Source organism: Acipenser ruthenus, chromosome 11, assembly GCF_902713425.1.
Source record: "Acipenser ruthenus chromosome 11, fAciRut3.2 maternal haplotype, whole genome shotgun sequence".
Taxonomy (NCBI): domain Eukaryota; kingdom Metazoa; phylum Chordata; class Actinopteri; order Acipenseriformes; family Acipenseridae; genus Acipenser; species Acipenser ruthenus.
The window spans coordinates 36097713-36115072 of NC_081199.1; the positions used below are offsets into that span (position 1 = coordinate 36097713).

Genomic DNA, 17360 nt, shown 5'->3' on the forward strand with positions numbered 1-17360 from the left:
CAGAGGGTGTTTTCATGTAGTTATGTAGTACCTAAACCACCTTGAAGAGAAGCCAAAGGGAGGGAAAAAAATGTGTTATGCTTTTTGTAACAATTGTCTATTTCTTCTGCCATTTTAGAGACCTGGATACATACTTGTGTTTGTATTTATCACTCTACAATATTGCTTCAGTGCAGTTTTTAATATTAACAAAATATGTCCAGTTCAACCTATATTCTGTCTGCTTTAGAAGTATCAGGAAATTCCAAACGCTGAAGCTCTCTCCTCCAGTCTGGATCAAGCGCAAGTGACATGACATCCAAATGGGTAGATTAAATCTAAAACTAAAAGCGGATGTGCGTTCTGAGAAGCTGTGAAAATTGCGCGGCTTTCTAGTTTGTCGTTTCTCTTACACAGCATCAAAGCAAACAATTCCTAAAATTTCTAGGCACCGCAAACTGGCTGGAGAGATATAACGTGGGATGTTTTATCTTTTGGGATGGAACTGAGGTTACCATTTTGTACAAATTGGACCATCTTTTGCTGAAAAAAAGAAGTGTCTAGAACCACACAAACAACTGGGTTAGGAGCATGAAAACAGAGGAGAAGAAAACATGTATTGTATCATTTATTATTTGAAGCAACTTACCCAGATATTTACGTATTTAGAAACATATGGAAATTTACAGGCCCCTTTTTGTTCTTGTAGGTAGGCTATATGCTAGATTGCTTTTGCATTTTAATTAATTAGTTAATTAATCTGCCTCATGGTCTGTAATTCTGAGGGAGTTGGCCCACTTTTTCTTTCTTGCCCAGTTTCCAGTTTCACTTACCTTGGACCTGCTTCCTGTTCAGCTCACATTCTGAACGTCATGTCATTGAGTATAATATGCTGACCCGGTAATGACCTCCCGGTCTTCATGCATCACCTGCTCATTTCATTCTTGGTCAGTTCTTGTAATCAGCATGCCACTGTTGTTGATTATGTACAAGGTGTCCAAGACCTAGCACAGACTTTCAGTTTACACAGATATACATGTGTTTAACAATTCAACCGGGAGTATAAAACTCCAATGTTGTGGGGGAGAAATTATGTTATATTCCCCTCGTCTGATTAGGTTTAGGATTCTTGACTTCACAGAATATTTGTATCCCAAACACACAGACTTAAACACAGATATAATACATTGGTATACATGTTTAATAAAAATAGCTTTTTATCATCAAAGTTATCGTTGAATGTGAACTTCCTCATTCTATTAAATATGTTTAATACATACTGCTTTTGTGGTACTTATTCCTTTCCTGACGCTTAAACCACAACACATTGTAGATAAGGGGAATGGCTTTAGTGGGTAGAACACATTCCGTCCGTTTTAGCGCTGGTTTCCCAAGTAAATGGAAAAAAAATACAAGACAGTAGAAAATAGAAAAGTTAAATGTTCACCTGTATGTATACCAGTATACATTCTGTGAGACTTCTTCCTTTAAAACCTTGAAGTTATTTCCAGCATGCATGTATACTTGTATACATTCTGTCAGACGACTTCTTTTTATTTTTTAAGTCTTGAAGTTATTTCCAGCATGTGCTGCTGTGGTGCATTAATACTATAATTCTGGTAGATTAAAATGGGTTTAAAACGCTTCAGCTGTGCCATATCTAAATATCATGACATCTAAATCACTAAATATAACCCTACCTGGTGTTTTAACTTTTAACTGACAAAAATGCACTACTGTTGGATGATTGATTTTTTTTTTACATAACCTTGGTAATATACAGATGTGTATTATCCATGGTAGTTTTTAGATATGCTGCTGTTCAGATTCATTGATATACCTCTCCCCCCCCCCCCCCCCCCCCAATTATCTTCTTAGTAATTGCAAGGGTATATTGTGCTAGTTATAGAACATAGTTTTCCATCAGTATTTGCATGCATAAATATGTAATTTGAGAGGATACTGTGGCTCGTTTTCTCTCAAAAATGTTAATAACACCCAGGAGTGCATAAAAGCTCATTAACATATTAATGATATTTCATGGTAATACATCTCTGATAAATAGACTAATGAGGTAGAAATGATCCAAGAAATAGAACACCTTGAGCAGACAAGACAGTTAGGCATGCTTCACAAAAATGTAAAGAATTCCTTAAATATGCTAAAAAATAGTTGATTTTTACTACTTTTTGAATTAAAGGCTTATGTGTTACCCCTTACACCAGTTTTAAAAACATAGCTAAGCTTAGTAAAAACATCAAGTAAAACTTAACGTGTACAGCAAATATAATCATGGAACACGCACTGTAAAGCTGCAAAACGATGATGCAAAGTTATCAGAATTAGAGTGACAGACATGAATATCTTAGTGTGTACTTTTAAAGATAGAGTAGCCACTCATACATGACAGTGCTTCATGTACCCTGTAATTTTAATAACACTGCATTTTCACAGTTTCAAAATGCAAAGAACGTGTTATTTTAATAGCCAGAAAAGAGGGCAATGAGCTATTTTTATGGATTTTAAGGCTGAATAATAATAATAATTACATGCGAGTAATACAAATCATTATTATTACTATCTCTAGTTTCTGGTGACAAAGCACAGTGCTAGCTTGAGTGATTTATCAATGTCCACAGAAACCAGAGATAGAATTACAGCCTGTACAGTTTTGGTGTATATTATATTTGTTATAATACATGGTGACAGAAATTGTAGAACTTAGCAGTGTTTACGTCTAACAGTTGAAAACAGACTTAAAAATATGTCAAACAAGTTTATTTTTAACAGTTAATTTGAACTTTTTATATATTATAAACATGTTTTGGGTGGAGGTGGGGTGTGGTTAAAATGACATTGTTTATTACTAGGAACCGGAGTTGAACATTTGCTTGGCTATTTTGGTGGGTGCAGTTGGATGATTTCCTCTTCAGTCCAGTTCTTCTGCTTTCTTGTGGCCATCAGTCTACGCTGCCTAACATCCTATGGAAAGCATGTCGCTCATTTCTTACTAAGTACACCATTTATAATAAGACTGTAAAACACTGAAGTTTATAGAAAAACTCATTCAGCATGTATTATATTATTTGTTACTTCTTTAAATATGTGTCAACAAAATAGAATTTATTAAGTATTCCAGTACGCTTTCTTACAAACATATATGAGTATTCTAACTAAAATGACAAATACTATTAAATCTAAGTAAATATAATTTACCTGCCAAATGTACAAAGATATGCAGATCAAGCAAAATAATGACACTAGGAATACATACATTGAATTCTGTAAATATCCTATTTCTGTGCCAGCTATCCTACTCAAGCAGGCATTATGGCTAGAAACATTTAACTAAACTAAACGGTACGCATGCAGTGCAGTGAAACTTTTCAGATCGTTCCTTTTTTCTTTTCTCTTTTACTGCTTGCGTCCTGTTCCCTTAGTCCCGCCTCTTCTCACTCCCTATTTGCATCCGTCCCCCCAGTACTTCGTAAGGCCGAAAGCTATTGGCTGATCTCGACATACAATTATACAAATGTGCCAGTTAAAGACATTCTATAATTGGTACATTTCCATCATACTGTCCAACAATGAAGACTTTAATTTGACAAGCGTTTTGTCGAGCCTCATTATCATAACGTCAACATAAACAATCAGAAAGGAAACCTGCCAAACCTCTGGAACCTCCAAATAAAAAGAAACACAAATCTGGATGTCAAAATCGGAAGGAAAAGACTACAAAAAACTGAATTAAGTACACTGTCAATTTTTTTATGTAACTTTAAAAAATATTATTGCTGTAAAGTGTGTGTTCTGTTTTCTGTTTATTGTGTACTAAGTAGGCTACAGTAAAAAAGAAAATGCGCTAAAATCATCGATGTTATCGGTAGGCTAAAGTAAAAAGAAAGTGTGCTACAGGTATTCATTTGATTTTACTACTGTATAGCAGTATACCGATTTATTACAAAATTCTTCTTCTTCTTCTTCTTCTTCTTCTTCTTCTTCTTCTTCTTCTTATTTAGTGAGGGACTACTGATTATGAAAATCTTTTTGATAGAAAACTATTTTTGATTTGGGGGTTGTAGTGTGGGGACAAAAACCTGGCACCGGCCCTGCTCCTGTGCGGAAATAGAAAGTGTGTAATATGATATCGGTTATAAAAAAAGCAATTACTCTTCTTTCATAGAATGGTGTTACAAAGGGTATAATATTGACCAGAAAGTCCTTACAATGTTGTACAATAAACCATTGTTTGCAATGACAAAAAAGCCATTTGTTTTTTTATTTATTGGAAATTAGCTTTGTCAATACCTAAAATAATGCAGCATTTTAACAAATATGTCATAAACAGTTACAACATGACTACACTGTAGAGTTAATCACGTGGCTCAGCATTTTCAGTCCTCAATCCAAGCCAAAAACCCTAATGAGGAAAAATGGTATACATGTTAGTGCTGCCCCCTTGTGGTTTAAAAAAAGGATACTGGGAGATTAGACAAGAATTCAAATAATTAGTCCAATGAGCATGAAAGTTACATAACAGCCAACCACTCTTAAATAACTCATAAGTATGATATGTATAGTAATGTTCTAAACCATGTGGTTTTACTATGTGGTTAGAAGTATGTGTGTTTCCTTGATGAATACATAGTAATGGTGTGGAATACATCCAGATTATTAAAGGTATTTTACAACATTTGCCACTTTCACATCATGGGACATTTGGTTTGAATTTAATGGCAGTCATGTGGAAGCTGCTTAAGGAAATTGTCTGCATGTAACGCTATCAATGTTCACGCACTTATGGCACACAGTAATACGTTAAATGAGAACACATTTGTGGGCATGGTCTTGATTTCATTTTTACATTTAAATGCAGTCACTGTCTGGTCTTGAAGATGTTTTCTGATTTACTGGAGTAGCTTAAAAGATAAAGATTTTTTTCAGTAGAACATATTTTTTCTAGGCATTTCTGCCTGGCAATCGTGAAAGTGTGTTAACATAATTGAGAAATTATATTCAACTTGGATACATCTTAAATGTACATGTCTTGTTACTGATTGAGTCTAAAACAATGCTTACTTATGATATACAGCATATTGACAGTTAGGGCCTTAGTTATAAAACATGAACTCACATATTATTTTCATATCCTTGTAAAGGTTGGAGAGTATATTTAAAAAAAAAAAAGACAAACCACACAGTCTCCTTAGGAACAGTCAAGAAATGTGTATAATTAAAGCAGGTATAAAAAAAACAGGTCTTACATAAAAGTGTGAGCTGAAGTTTGATCGACCAATATTACATTTTTCTAGGCATTTAAGGATCAAAACCGATATCATGTTTATAAAGATGCACAACTCTATCTTATTTTAATTTGATAAAAATAAAAATAAAACGTTTGTACACTGCTTGACATAAATGAAAAAAAGTGTTTCTTAAAAGTTTAATTTTCTGCTGGCTTTTAACAAACATTTACACAACCACTGTAACCAATACATCATAAAGCTGTAGTTCCAAGTGAATTTCCATCATTCATTTTTATCTTGTAAATCACATACTCTGTATTGACAAAAATGTCAGGACAAAGAAAAACAAACAGTGATGTAAAAGTTCTAAAGTAACATCTGGCATGGACTTTATGCAACAAAATTAACAGATTTTGTGAATAGACAATCTGCAGCACTTAAGACAAATGTTGGAAAAGAAAAACAAATAATGGAAATTCAATACAAAATATCTGTCTAATACCCTTGTGATAATATTGACCTCCTATAAATATATTGTGTATAACAGTGTTTGCAAATCAGCAGCAGCAGTAGCATTTTATATTATATAGTGCAGTTTAATATTTCTCATAAAAATACGATACAAATGGTCGGTCAATAGTTCAATCAGCACAAAAAACTAAACGAGGAGGTAATGCTGATGCAGAAAAAGATTATCAGAACCCACCAGGGACATAGAAAATTATTCTATTTTTTTTTTTTTTTTTTTTTTTTTTTTTACATTTATACAGATTGTATAAAAGAAGTTAAGAATGTAAGATTCGTCTATGCAGCAGTTTCTCGAATAGTACCCTCAAGTTTCTTTGGGAGGAGCTCTTTACGTTCGTCCACATGGCTTAATGTTTTCCGACAGTTCTGTCCATCAAGGTAAAGTTTTGCGTACATTGGGTTGGCGTAATTCATAGGCTGAAATGGCAAAACGATATAGTTAGCATTATATAGTTAAGATTAAGATACAAGAAAACATACTGTACAGTAGTGTGAACATGTTTGGGACCAGCTATGGATTACAGAAAGATGGCTTCTTCACATAAAAAAATAATAATTAAGGTAAAAGTAGTGATGGTGACACTAAAAGCAGAAAAGGATGTAAAGGTGGACAGACTGTAAGAACATTTTATTTTTCACCAAGTGCTGTCAGCTGATATCAAACTGCTTCTGTAGAAAACAAGGAAAGCTGTGGGCGACAGCAGGCACTTTATAGGACTAAGGTTAGGTGTCTGCCAGGAATTATGATTAGTTGTATTTACTTTTCATAGCCACCAATCTTATGTCCAACTGTATGAGCCTGTACTCCTCCATCCATCCCTTCCAACACTATTCACTTGATCCAAATGGGGGTAGATCAATCTAAATACGGGCATAGCTTAAATCATTAAAAGAAAGAGACTTGTCTCCAACAGCTTGTGTGAGTCTCTTAATTGTAAGTTTGTTTTTAAAAGTAAGTCAAATGCCAGATTTGGTTCTAATTTAATATGTAAATGTTATTTAGATCCACCACTGTTTAGATCAATTGAATAGACCGTCATTGTCTGTCTTGATTTATTAATTATAAACTGGAAGAACACAACATGGATATTTTATGTAGTACAAATTTTAGGTTATAAAAAAAATGAAAACGGTATGACAAAGAAAATATTACTTTGTGAATTGAATGTTTGACTAGTTAAGCAAGACTTATGATGATGATTTTAAAAAAAAAGCATGTTATTTTTCTGAAATATTGTAACAATAAACATGCATGTTTTGGTATGGCCTAACATGTAGTGAAGAAAAGTAACAGCAACTTCACCTGTCCAAGGATAATCTCCTTAGGGATTGTGTGGACAGGCAAGCTGTGAGGTTCAGTAGGCCTCACACACCACCCCTAAAAGACACATTTGTAATGCTATTTTTTTTTCCCCCAAAACATGACATTGTGAGCTTTCTCATAAGTATGGTTATGACTGAACTTTTCTCCATTTAATATTTATGTTTCTAATTCCCTATAGTACTACTTATTTCAGACTATTGGTAGATTAAACAAAGGAAGAGCAGCTTTGTGTTTGGCTTTCTAGTCGAAAGTCTTTGGGTTTTAACTTCTGTGGCTCACTTCAAATTCCTTTGAGAAAACTGAGATCCTACAAAATACAATATAGTGAGCATGTTAAACTGAACAAATATATTTGTGCTGTTTTTGAAACACAGCTTTCAGAATAAATAAATAAAGAGTATATAAACAGATATGTACAATATCACTAGGCTTGAAACTATGTTATCATTCTATCCCACCAGAAATCTCAGACAGCAGGAACTCAGCCATGCACCACTTGTGCTGTAAAAATCAGTCTATTAGAAAGGTTTACGAAAGAGGTTGTGAGTTGAGAGGCATACAGAAAAAAAAACAGGTATAGGACTTGCCTTATGTGGGTCCAGTGTAAAGTTTGGACGTAAAATGTCTCCAGCATCTTCATGATTATCATGTTCCACTTCATACATGTTATAAGAAGGGTTTCCAATCTCAACATTAATTCCACCGTTGGTCACTGGCTGTCTCTGAACCCTTTTCCCTCTTAAACAAACAACACAAAAATGGATATTTGCAATCAGATTCTTGAGAAATCAATCAATCAAGTTGGCATAAAGTTGCTTGGTGTGGTTGTTAATATCATAGTTAACATCACTGAGTGATACAATGCTCAATGAACGAGCTGAGGTCTCAAACACACCAGCTTTATAGATTAACGTTAATTAATCATGTGATATGCACATATGGGCCTCAACAGCACCCCTTGCTATCATTGTGTTATCATGACTCTATGTCAGATACATTAGAATAAGATAAATCACATGTCAAGCGACGGTATAAAGATTTGATTTGTACTTTTCATTCTTACCGCTGCCGCCTTTTGCAAATGAGGACGCCAACAACAACAGCAGTTATCAATATAACTAGAAGGACAAGTGGTACAATGATAGCAATGCTTCCTGAAAAAATGGGATACAGAAATTAGGCATCATTTAACCTTGTCTTTTGTGATATTCCTGGATGACACTAACCTATATCTTATAATAGCAAACCATTTGTTGGAGTACTGGTTCTGCTCAATCGTATTTGTGTACTGGACAAGCATGCAACTTGTATTTATTTTACTTTAAAGCAGAACCGTTAAGAGTTAACCGTGCAAGTATGTTTTATGTTGACACTTTCAGGACATTCTCAGTCCCCATTGTATCCAACATGTTGAGGTACAGTATAACAGAGCAATCAGGAAGGTACCAATTTAAAATATGGAGGAGGTAGATCTTTCACCATTTAAGGATAATTTAAAGTGCCTATGTTTGTTACTAGTTTTGTAACATTTACAGTAATTTCTTTTCACAAAGATAATTCTGGCCCCCTGTACTAAAATACATATCGCATTTGGTGAGAATTTAATAGTGCATAAAACAGCCAAAACAAAATGTAACAGCTCCTTTACAGTAGCATGGGTAGATTTGTCTCCCCTACTTCTTAAAGTTCTCGATTTGTGTGAAGGACCATGGTGTCTGATGTTTTATTTGAAGCCCTATAATATGTAGTGAGAAACTGGGCATGCTGATTCCGAAGTACTTACTCCCGCTGGCATTGTCAGAGCGGCTGCTCTTGGGAGCTGGCCTCTCGCACTGTGTGCCTGACCAGTTGGCTGAGCACCTAAAAGGAGCCAATTAAGAAGGTACAATTAATGGGCACCAGCTGTTTTACAGTCTAACACACTAAAGAGAGCAGGAACTCCTGCTGAAAATCGAAGCATGCATTAATGACAGCCAACCTTTCAATAAAAAAATTAATTAAAAAGTTGTGAGTTTAGAACAGGCCATGCAGTAAGTGACAGTAAGTGTAGTGGTTCAGTTGAAAATGAAAATTTGACACCAAGGTACTGCATGTGGCAGTGTGTTAAACATTACCATTCACAGGGTATTGTTAACATCTGTCCAGCATTCATTTGAATATATTCAATGTTAGACTTCAAGTATAACTTATTTGGTCCTGCAGCAGCTCATTTAGGGAGATACTTGTTTCTATTGTAGATGTCCCAGATAAGTAGCTTACTAAATCTGCCGATAATCCACCATTTATTTATTTTTTTCCCCCAAACCATATCAGCACTGGGGAGAGTGTGATTGACATATTTAACTTAGCAGACTTAACTGGACTGATAACACATTTCTATTGGGAGGGATAGACTAACTCCAGTATGTGTTTTGGCACACTTGAAGATCAGATATGATAGTGATTTACAGTAGCACTAAACCAATTTCATCTTTCAATACTGCAATTGAATTAGTTGATATTGCAGAATAGCCTCCTTATTCATTATCATTTCCATGCCAATCACATAATGTGACCATTGTGGTGGTATCAGAAGGTCAGATGTAACATACCTCAATATGGACTACAAATTAACTAGTAGCTGGCGTTTGAAGAAATGTCTTCACCTCTGGTAAGTCAGTTTCCAAATGCTACCTTTCTAAACTAAATGTTCGGTAGTATTTATAATCTGAAACGTGTGTATATATAACAAAAACTATATGGTTTTAGTTCAGTATGAATGACTCTAGAGGTCTTTTTATTTTTATTGAAGTTGTCTATTGCATTTTAGAGTTCCCACATTCTAGGACACATCTAAGTGGTCCTTTTTTATTTAATTTAACTTTTGTTTTTTATCCAGTCATACAGTACATTGTAGATCATGTTCAAATATAAACATCATTTTGATTACAAATAGTATGTGTATAGTATGTGTAACACTTGATACTGTTTTAAGAGTCTAACATTGGGCTACATGCAATCATGATTTCAGTTTTATGAACTGCAATAAATAAATACAAAGTAAAAATAAACAAGAAAGGCACCTGCCTAAAAGTAATTTAGATATATATACAGTACACACACACACACAGAAAAATATGAACTTTTCAGGGATTTGTACTGGGTATCAGCCTGAGTGGTTTTCTGAATGCCACTTGACTGTTTATTGCATGCTCTGCTTACTGCATGTAGGTGTGATGGAAATTGGCATCTACAGATGAGGATTTGAAATGTACAAAACACCATTTATTCATGCCCTTGAAGATCCAGCAGGTCCAAGTTATCAGAAAAATTTAATGTTAAGTGTTGTGCTGTCATACATATCCATGCCACTTATTTTTTGGCACATAATCTTTCTGACAAAAATACTTGAAGATATAGCAAAAATGTTTAACACTTCTTTGTGTGCTAAGAGCTCCTTATTACCAACTACAAGGATTGTAAAAAACTTCTTAATAATGCAGAGCATTTAGACTATGTTGAGTGCATTGTGGGCTTGTTTTTGTTTGTTTTACAGTTATATGACTCCTGTTGCACTACTGTGTAGGGTAGTATCATCATGACCAAAATAACCTGGTGATGACTGGAAAGGGTTGATTTAATACATACACATTTTGCACAGACACACAGACTAGTAAGGTATGAATCTACTAGTAAGGTAAATTGCAAACCCACTATTCTTGCTCCAACTGTGCAATGAGATGCAAATGCATTTCAGCTATATATGTGTGGAGTAAATGAGGCGACCACAGCATAACAGTTAAAGTGAAACAATGCTGACAATGTTTTTGGATGAAAACGGTGAATTGTGCTCAGTTTAAGGCTGTAACCTACTTGCATCTGGGTTCGTTAAACGCAGTTAATGTGCAAATCCCCTCATTCTGACAGTAGTAATCACAAGGGTTCACTTTCTCATCACAGCGCTGATTTTTGAACTCAGCTGTACAGCTGCAGAATTGCAGTAAAATGTAACTAGAGTCAGAATTCAACTTTTTCTTACACACACAATATCAAAACACTTCTCCCAACTTCACGCAGGATAAATGTAGTAACTGCTGAATGTACAGTGTAAACAAGAGTACTACACAGATAATGAGCTATGTTTCCCCACAATCTTTCAACAGCCAAAAAGAGGTTCCAAAATAAATACATAAATAAACTAAAAAAAAAAAAAAAAAAAAAGTATAATATAGCAGTTAGCCTCTGAATCCCAAAGGAGTTCAGCTAGCTTAGAAGTTGCATTAAAGCAAGTCTTAAATGAGTACTCTTTCTGGAGGGTAGGAAAACTAATGCACTGGAAAAAATGCACCATATGGACAGTCAGCTGTTTGGTTCAGTGTGGATTGGGTAAAACAGAAATTCACAAATTGTATTTCTGAAACTGCAACAATAATATTATTAATTACAGCGATTGCTAAAGATTTACCTACAGTATATAAATATATTAGAATACAGTAACAACAACAAGATACAACAATATATTGTTACCGCTTTATTCACAAGTAATGCATTGTTAAAACTGAATTTTATCATATGCACTTATTTATTGTTAATTGTCAACATAGTTAAGAGTTGTAGCCCTAATAAAGGGCTTAACTTGTGAACAACTTGCTGGGTTGATTTAAAAATGTGCATACGCCTTTATATTACAGCCTGTAATTACAAAGAGATCCCCCAAAGCCTGTAAACCTATCCAATGGCCAATAAATACAAGGTCTGGAGCATACCATTTACTTGCACACATTGGCTGTGTGCTGATTAGTAAACAATTTTCTACTTTTTATTTGAATCTTTGTCAGTAACTGTGGTTTGCTGGTTGCAATGTTTTATTTTGCAATCATGTTTAACTGCCTTCTGCAGACATAAAACATATTGCCTGGATGGGAATAAATTAGTTTTTGGTGTTGCTTTTTACTGTAGTCTGCTTTTTTTTTTTCCAAACAGCATTAGCAGTTTATATTACCGGTACTTGAACATTACATTTAAGGGTCAGCAATGACAGTAGTCATACTGCAGATCTAATTTAGGGTTACATATGTACTCTGTTGCTTCTGACCTGAAAATAAGCTACAACATGAAGAATGCTGTATGCCTTTGATATGTATACAACATCTTGCTACTGTGACCTAAATCAATGGTATTGTGAAAAGGAACGCCAAAAGTAAATTCCACACATCTCCACTCCCCCTGTTATCTACACCTAATGTCCGTTACTGCTTCTAGCTTTAGTGAATTAGATATTGTAAATACAAAATATTTTCCAATTTGATACATATGTAATTGTTCATAACATACAAGAATGTTTAGAAATGTGTAAATACTGTCTGCTAAATGATTACTTACTGGCAAAATGGCATGTTATTCTCTGAATCTAGTTGACAGGTGCCACTGTTATAACAGTACCCATCACATAACTGGCAGCTAGATGCAACTCTTCCATTAGTACAGCTGTTAGAGAAAATCAACAAGTGTTCATTAATGGTACAGATGGCTGTGCATGGCATACATATACAACTCTGAAACAACAAGGTATAACTAGCAGTTCCCTTTCAATCTCAAAATGTCAACCATTACGAGTTGCAAACTTGACCTTCGTGTCACATGACCTGAGCACATATTGAAAAAGCTGCCTGATAGGCCCGCTGTGATATCTGCTGCATTCTGTAACAAACCGTCACCATTTGATTCCTCACTCCAACCTGAGCAGACGTGTCTGCACTTGCTCTCTTTCTCTTCTAGACTGTTTTGGCTAGTTATTACCTTGCATATTCCTCTTCGGAAGTTGGCTTGCTCCTTCCTTTGGATGCGACGGTTGTTCTTTTTTCTGTATTGATTGTATTTTTGAACTAAATCACATGGCTGTGTGTTTTTAGTGTGGATTGCTGAAGAGCAGCGGCTGCTGTTTCCAGTTTTGTTTAATGTTTCGGTTCCTGGCCCGCGTTCACGAGTTGTGCCAGACCGAGTATTTGTTTTTTGTGTGTTTAAAAAAAAAAAAAAATCTACTTCACTGTTCCTGTTGTCTTTGATAGCGGCTACAGTATGTTCCAGTGTGCCCACGTCTCGTAGCTCCGGCTCGGCGTAACACAGCACATTAAACTGGTGCGTAGCACCTTGGGCTTTATTTGGTGGTACACAGCACTTCCATGCGTAGTACCCTGTACACTCACCTGGTGTCCCCGTGCTCGGTACACCTCAGTGCATAGCACTCCCGTGCACAGCACCGGTGCTTTACTCGGGAGCAATTCTGTGCATTAGACAATGGTGCATAATGCCTTGGTGTATAGTGCCGGTTTATTTAATCTGGTAGGCATGGCGTTTCATGACTGTGTGAGGTGTGGGGCCAGCCTCCCTCTGGAGGACGGCCACAATATGTGCGTCCAGTGCCTGGACTCTGAACATGCCCAGCGGGCGCTGGCAGACGACACCTTTTGCAAGATGTGCGCCAGCTTCCAAAAATGGACCCGTGCTAAGGGGGCTGACCGTGCTGAAGGTCGTTCCACCTCTTCTGGCTCTCCAAGGCCTTTGTCGACGCTCTCGAGGAGCCCCTCTCATAAGCCTTCTGTGGGCTGTAGTGCCCGGTCTGTGTCTTGCTCCCTCGAGCCCAAGACCAAGAAGCCTAAAAGACGTAGGCACTCACCAAATGAACACGTGTTAGCCCTTCATGCTCAAATATCTCAGCTGGCAAGCACTGTTGCGAACAAGCAATCATTGCTAGAGCACCTTGTTGATCTGGCAGCTCCCCCTGCACCCACTCCAGCCTTTGGGGCACTACCTACTCCCTCAGCCCCACAGTCTGAGGTTACTGAGGAGGAGCAGGAGGATTTAGTGTTCCTGGTCACCTCCAAGGAGGAAGGCGAATTTGAAGGGGGAACAGAGGAACCCCATAGGCACCCCTGCGACTGGCTCATTTGTGGCCAGTCAAGGGCAAGGCTTGTGGCTGCTTTGGCTTACTGCGACATCTTGGGTATACATTTCCCAACTCGTACTGGTTGACATTTCTTTTTCAGGGAACCAGGGTTACAACTCATAACCCAATGTTTTTATGGTATGACCCAAACTTATTAGTTAATATATTTCTAGAAAAAGGGGGATAACATATTGTGTATAATTATAGTACTTCTATTCCTGTTTTTGCATGACCAATATAGCTTTTTAATGTTTTTGTTATATTTTATTATTTTTACCTTATCTGATTTCACCTAACATTAATTTAAAATATATTATCACAAGAAAAAAATATGAATTCGCCAATTTTCAAAATACCCCTCACAAGTGTTACATTATGGATTTTTTTTCAAATGGTTCCTTGGATTGTACAGTACTTACTTGCAAGCCACATCACCAGTGTTGGAGTCAATAATGCACAGTCCTCCTAGGCATCTCACGCACTTGTCCAGCTCGCATAACGATCCCTCATAGCGTGGAGGACACACACACTCAACAAGCCCATCATTAGAAATTGTACAGGCTTCTGAGTTCATGCAGTAGTGATGACAGACATCTGTCAGGGGGAAAATAAACTGCTGTAGAGGGGCATATCTCTTTAATCCACTGAAGGAGCAATTTGCATTTGTACAATCCTATATATAAGGTAATTACACTCAATTATTCACAGTAAATCGATATAACTACACAGAAAATTAATAACCCATGGGTGTCATAACCTAGAACCCTCTTCAACAAATTACCCAGATGTTCATATTTACATAGTTTGCATCCCTAACTGTCTTTCCAGATTGCTTAACGTTACTTTACGGAGTCTCACTCATTTACTGAGTACCACTTTGTGGGCGGTAGTACATGCATTTAGATCTGCTATGGTTCACATCATTAAAATAGACCCCACTGTATTGAAATGTATATCTAGAAGATAGAGCTTTACTCCTATACATTATAAACATTTAACATCAGTTATTTTTAAAAACAAGTCCTAAATGTAAATCGGCATGCTTAAATCGCCTACAACCCCTCAAAGTCCCAGAAAATAAAGAACAGCACAATCTGCTGGGTTTAAATCTCAGTAGTGACCCCTTTTTGGAACATTTAATGTTTAAGATTTGCAATTGTACTATTAAATGTAATTGTTTTTATTGTATTACAGCACATTAAATCTGATTTTCATGTTAGTCTTGTCATAGATGGAATTGATCAAATCTATCAAGCAGTTGCTACAGAAAATGACTTAGCACATGAAAAGATTAATTCTAATAAAAGAAGACAACCACGTATTGTGTTTGGTACATCTCCAGGCACAGAAATTGGTTGATCATGTTGATGAAAAAGCTGTACTGTGAACACAGTACAATTACTTAGGCTAATAAGTTAGAAAAGATTGAACAGATCTTAGGGAAGACAAAGCACTGAGCCCTGTTGTGGGAACTACGCTGTGCTGGGAAGAGCTAGATACAGAGTACATATCCAAAATGTTTCAATACTATGCAGATTTATTTAAAAATAATAATTAATTAAAAAAAAAACAAAAAAAAAAACTTGTATTTTACTCTTGCTACTATTCAATTTTTTATTTTTTTGAAGGAATTTACCATTTTTTTTCAATCTATTTTTCAATTCAAGCAGAGCATGGGTGAAATCGACCTTTATGCTTTTTTAAAAAAAAGTCTTTTTATGCCATTGAGAAACGTCTCATTTAGAGAAACCCCTTTATCATGTTCGACATGTAACAAAACCATGGTTACCAACATTCTAATTGAAATAACGTTTGGTCACACTGAAGCTATACCTTGTAAAGCTAAAGTTCATACACAAATTAAAAAATTGTCTCAAATAAACCGTATAAAGTGTATTACACAGAACAAAACATTAGATACTTGATCCAAACTAACTTGCACTTATTATTCTGAGCTCTGCCCCTCTCCTTCTTAAGCACAGCTGGACTCACTGGAAGCAAGGCAGACTGGCCCGCTTCGTCCTGCTGCGGAGACTTCAGTCGTCGATCAGCGTACTGTGCACAATACTCATGAAGTGTTTTCCTCTTGCGCCTCATTTTCAAATCAAACTAGTATCTGTCACTGTATATACCTATAATAGCAAACGCTTACCTACACCTTAACCCGCTAATTTCAAAGTAGGCACTTTGAAAGACAGGCGCTGTAGCTGGCAAATGAAAGGGCAGAGTCGGTCTTGATGATTGACAGCCATTTAAATGAATGAGAACATTCTAGCGCTGCTTCAGCCAAAGAGATGTGTCAGAACAGGATGAAATGACTGACGGTGAAACTACACTAGCCTGTTAAGGAACCAATGAGTTGACTGACAGCGACCCCTCATTCAAAATGGAATGGAGACGGGACAGACAGCAAGTATAAAACTGCACAAACTAGAGATGATTTCTTAAATTATTATTTTTGGTAAGAAAAAAAAAAAACAACAAGTGGTTTACTGACGTTTATGCTATATAAATTTATTTCAGTCAAACTCATATTTTTGGGGAATTCGACATTTAAGCTTTACCGAGTAATATCGAAATGTAGCAAGCCTAGTTATAAGAGAAGGGTTTTATGTAATGCAGCACTTACGATACTGACATCGGTCCCCAGTATAGTCTGCAGGGCAGCGACACAGAGGCTGATTCCCTTGACTTATATCACACATGCCACCGTTCAGACAGAAATTATCACACATTCTTCTTTCACAGTTTGGACCTGTGAATCCAAGTGTACATCGACAGGTGGGTTTCCCTAAACAAAAACAAAAAAAAGTCAAATACATCTGTTGGTAACTATTATTAGATTTGTTTTCCTTCCAAGTTCAAAAAGAACTGGAAAGAACTTGAGAAAGAAATATATGTGAACTGAAAAAAATATTTAAACATAACATCCCCTGTTACTCATAAATACTGTAAAATAAAACTGCAATGAAATGCATATAATGATATTGAAGTCTTATACTGTATAATGGCCAGTATACTGTACCTACATGCTTTTCATTTATTTTACACCATCACTTTAGAACCGTGCACTGGCTAAAAACATAATTTAGGCTAGGTGGGAACTACCTGAAGTCTGGTTGAATCTACTTGCAAAAGAAGTGAGACCCAACCGGCACTACCCTCTCATTTCAAGTCATAACCCTGGCCTCAGGAAATGTGGCCAATGTGCCCAGCTTACTCTTTTATGAAAACTCACTCAGCCAGGAAGCTAGGCAGATAATAGGCACAATTTGCCCAGCAGCAGGGACAATAACAGATAACTGTATCTAATGTTCTCGGCTGCAAGGCAGATGTATATAGCTATCATTACCGAAAG

The 17360-nt window shown here is 36.2% G+C and overlaps 1 protein-coding gene across 5 annotated transcripts in view; it reads right to left on the minus strand.

Annotated features, from left to right (window-relative positions):
• Positions 1-4187: 4187 nt before the first annotated feature.
• The window catches only part of LOC117426678 (low-density lipoprotein receptor-related protein 1B-like), a 361324-nt gene continuing 348151 nt past the window's right edge, over positions 4188-17360 (minus strand). For 2 of the 5 annotated variants that reach the window (XM_059033832.1, XM_059033831.1), the window contains exons 84-92: positions 16632-16793; positions 14422-14596; positions 12439-12543; positions 10930-11043; positions 8861-8937; positions 8141-8231; positions 7665-7815; positions 7057-7131; positions 4188-6170 (exon numbers count right to left, since the gene is read on the minus strand). In XM_059033832.1, coding sequence (XP_058889815.1) covers positions 6030-6170; positions 7057-7131; positions 7665-7815; positions 8141-8231; positions 8861-8937; positions 10930-11043; positions 12439-12543; positions 14422-14596; positions 16632-16793 — 1091 coding nt within the window. In that variant the 3' untranslated portion in view covers positions 4188-6029. The remainder of the gene's footprint in view (positions 6171-7056; positions 7132-7664; positions 7816-8140; positions 8232-8860; positions 8938-10929; positions 11044-12438; positions 12544-14421; positions 14597-16631; positions 16794-17360) is intronic. The other 3 variants (XM_059033835.1, XM_059033834.1, XM_059033833.1) reach the window with 2 other exon arrangements.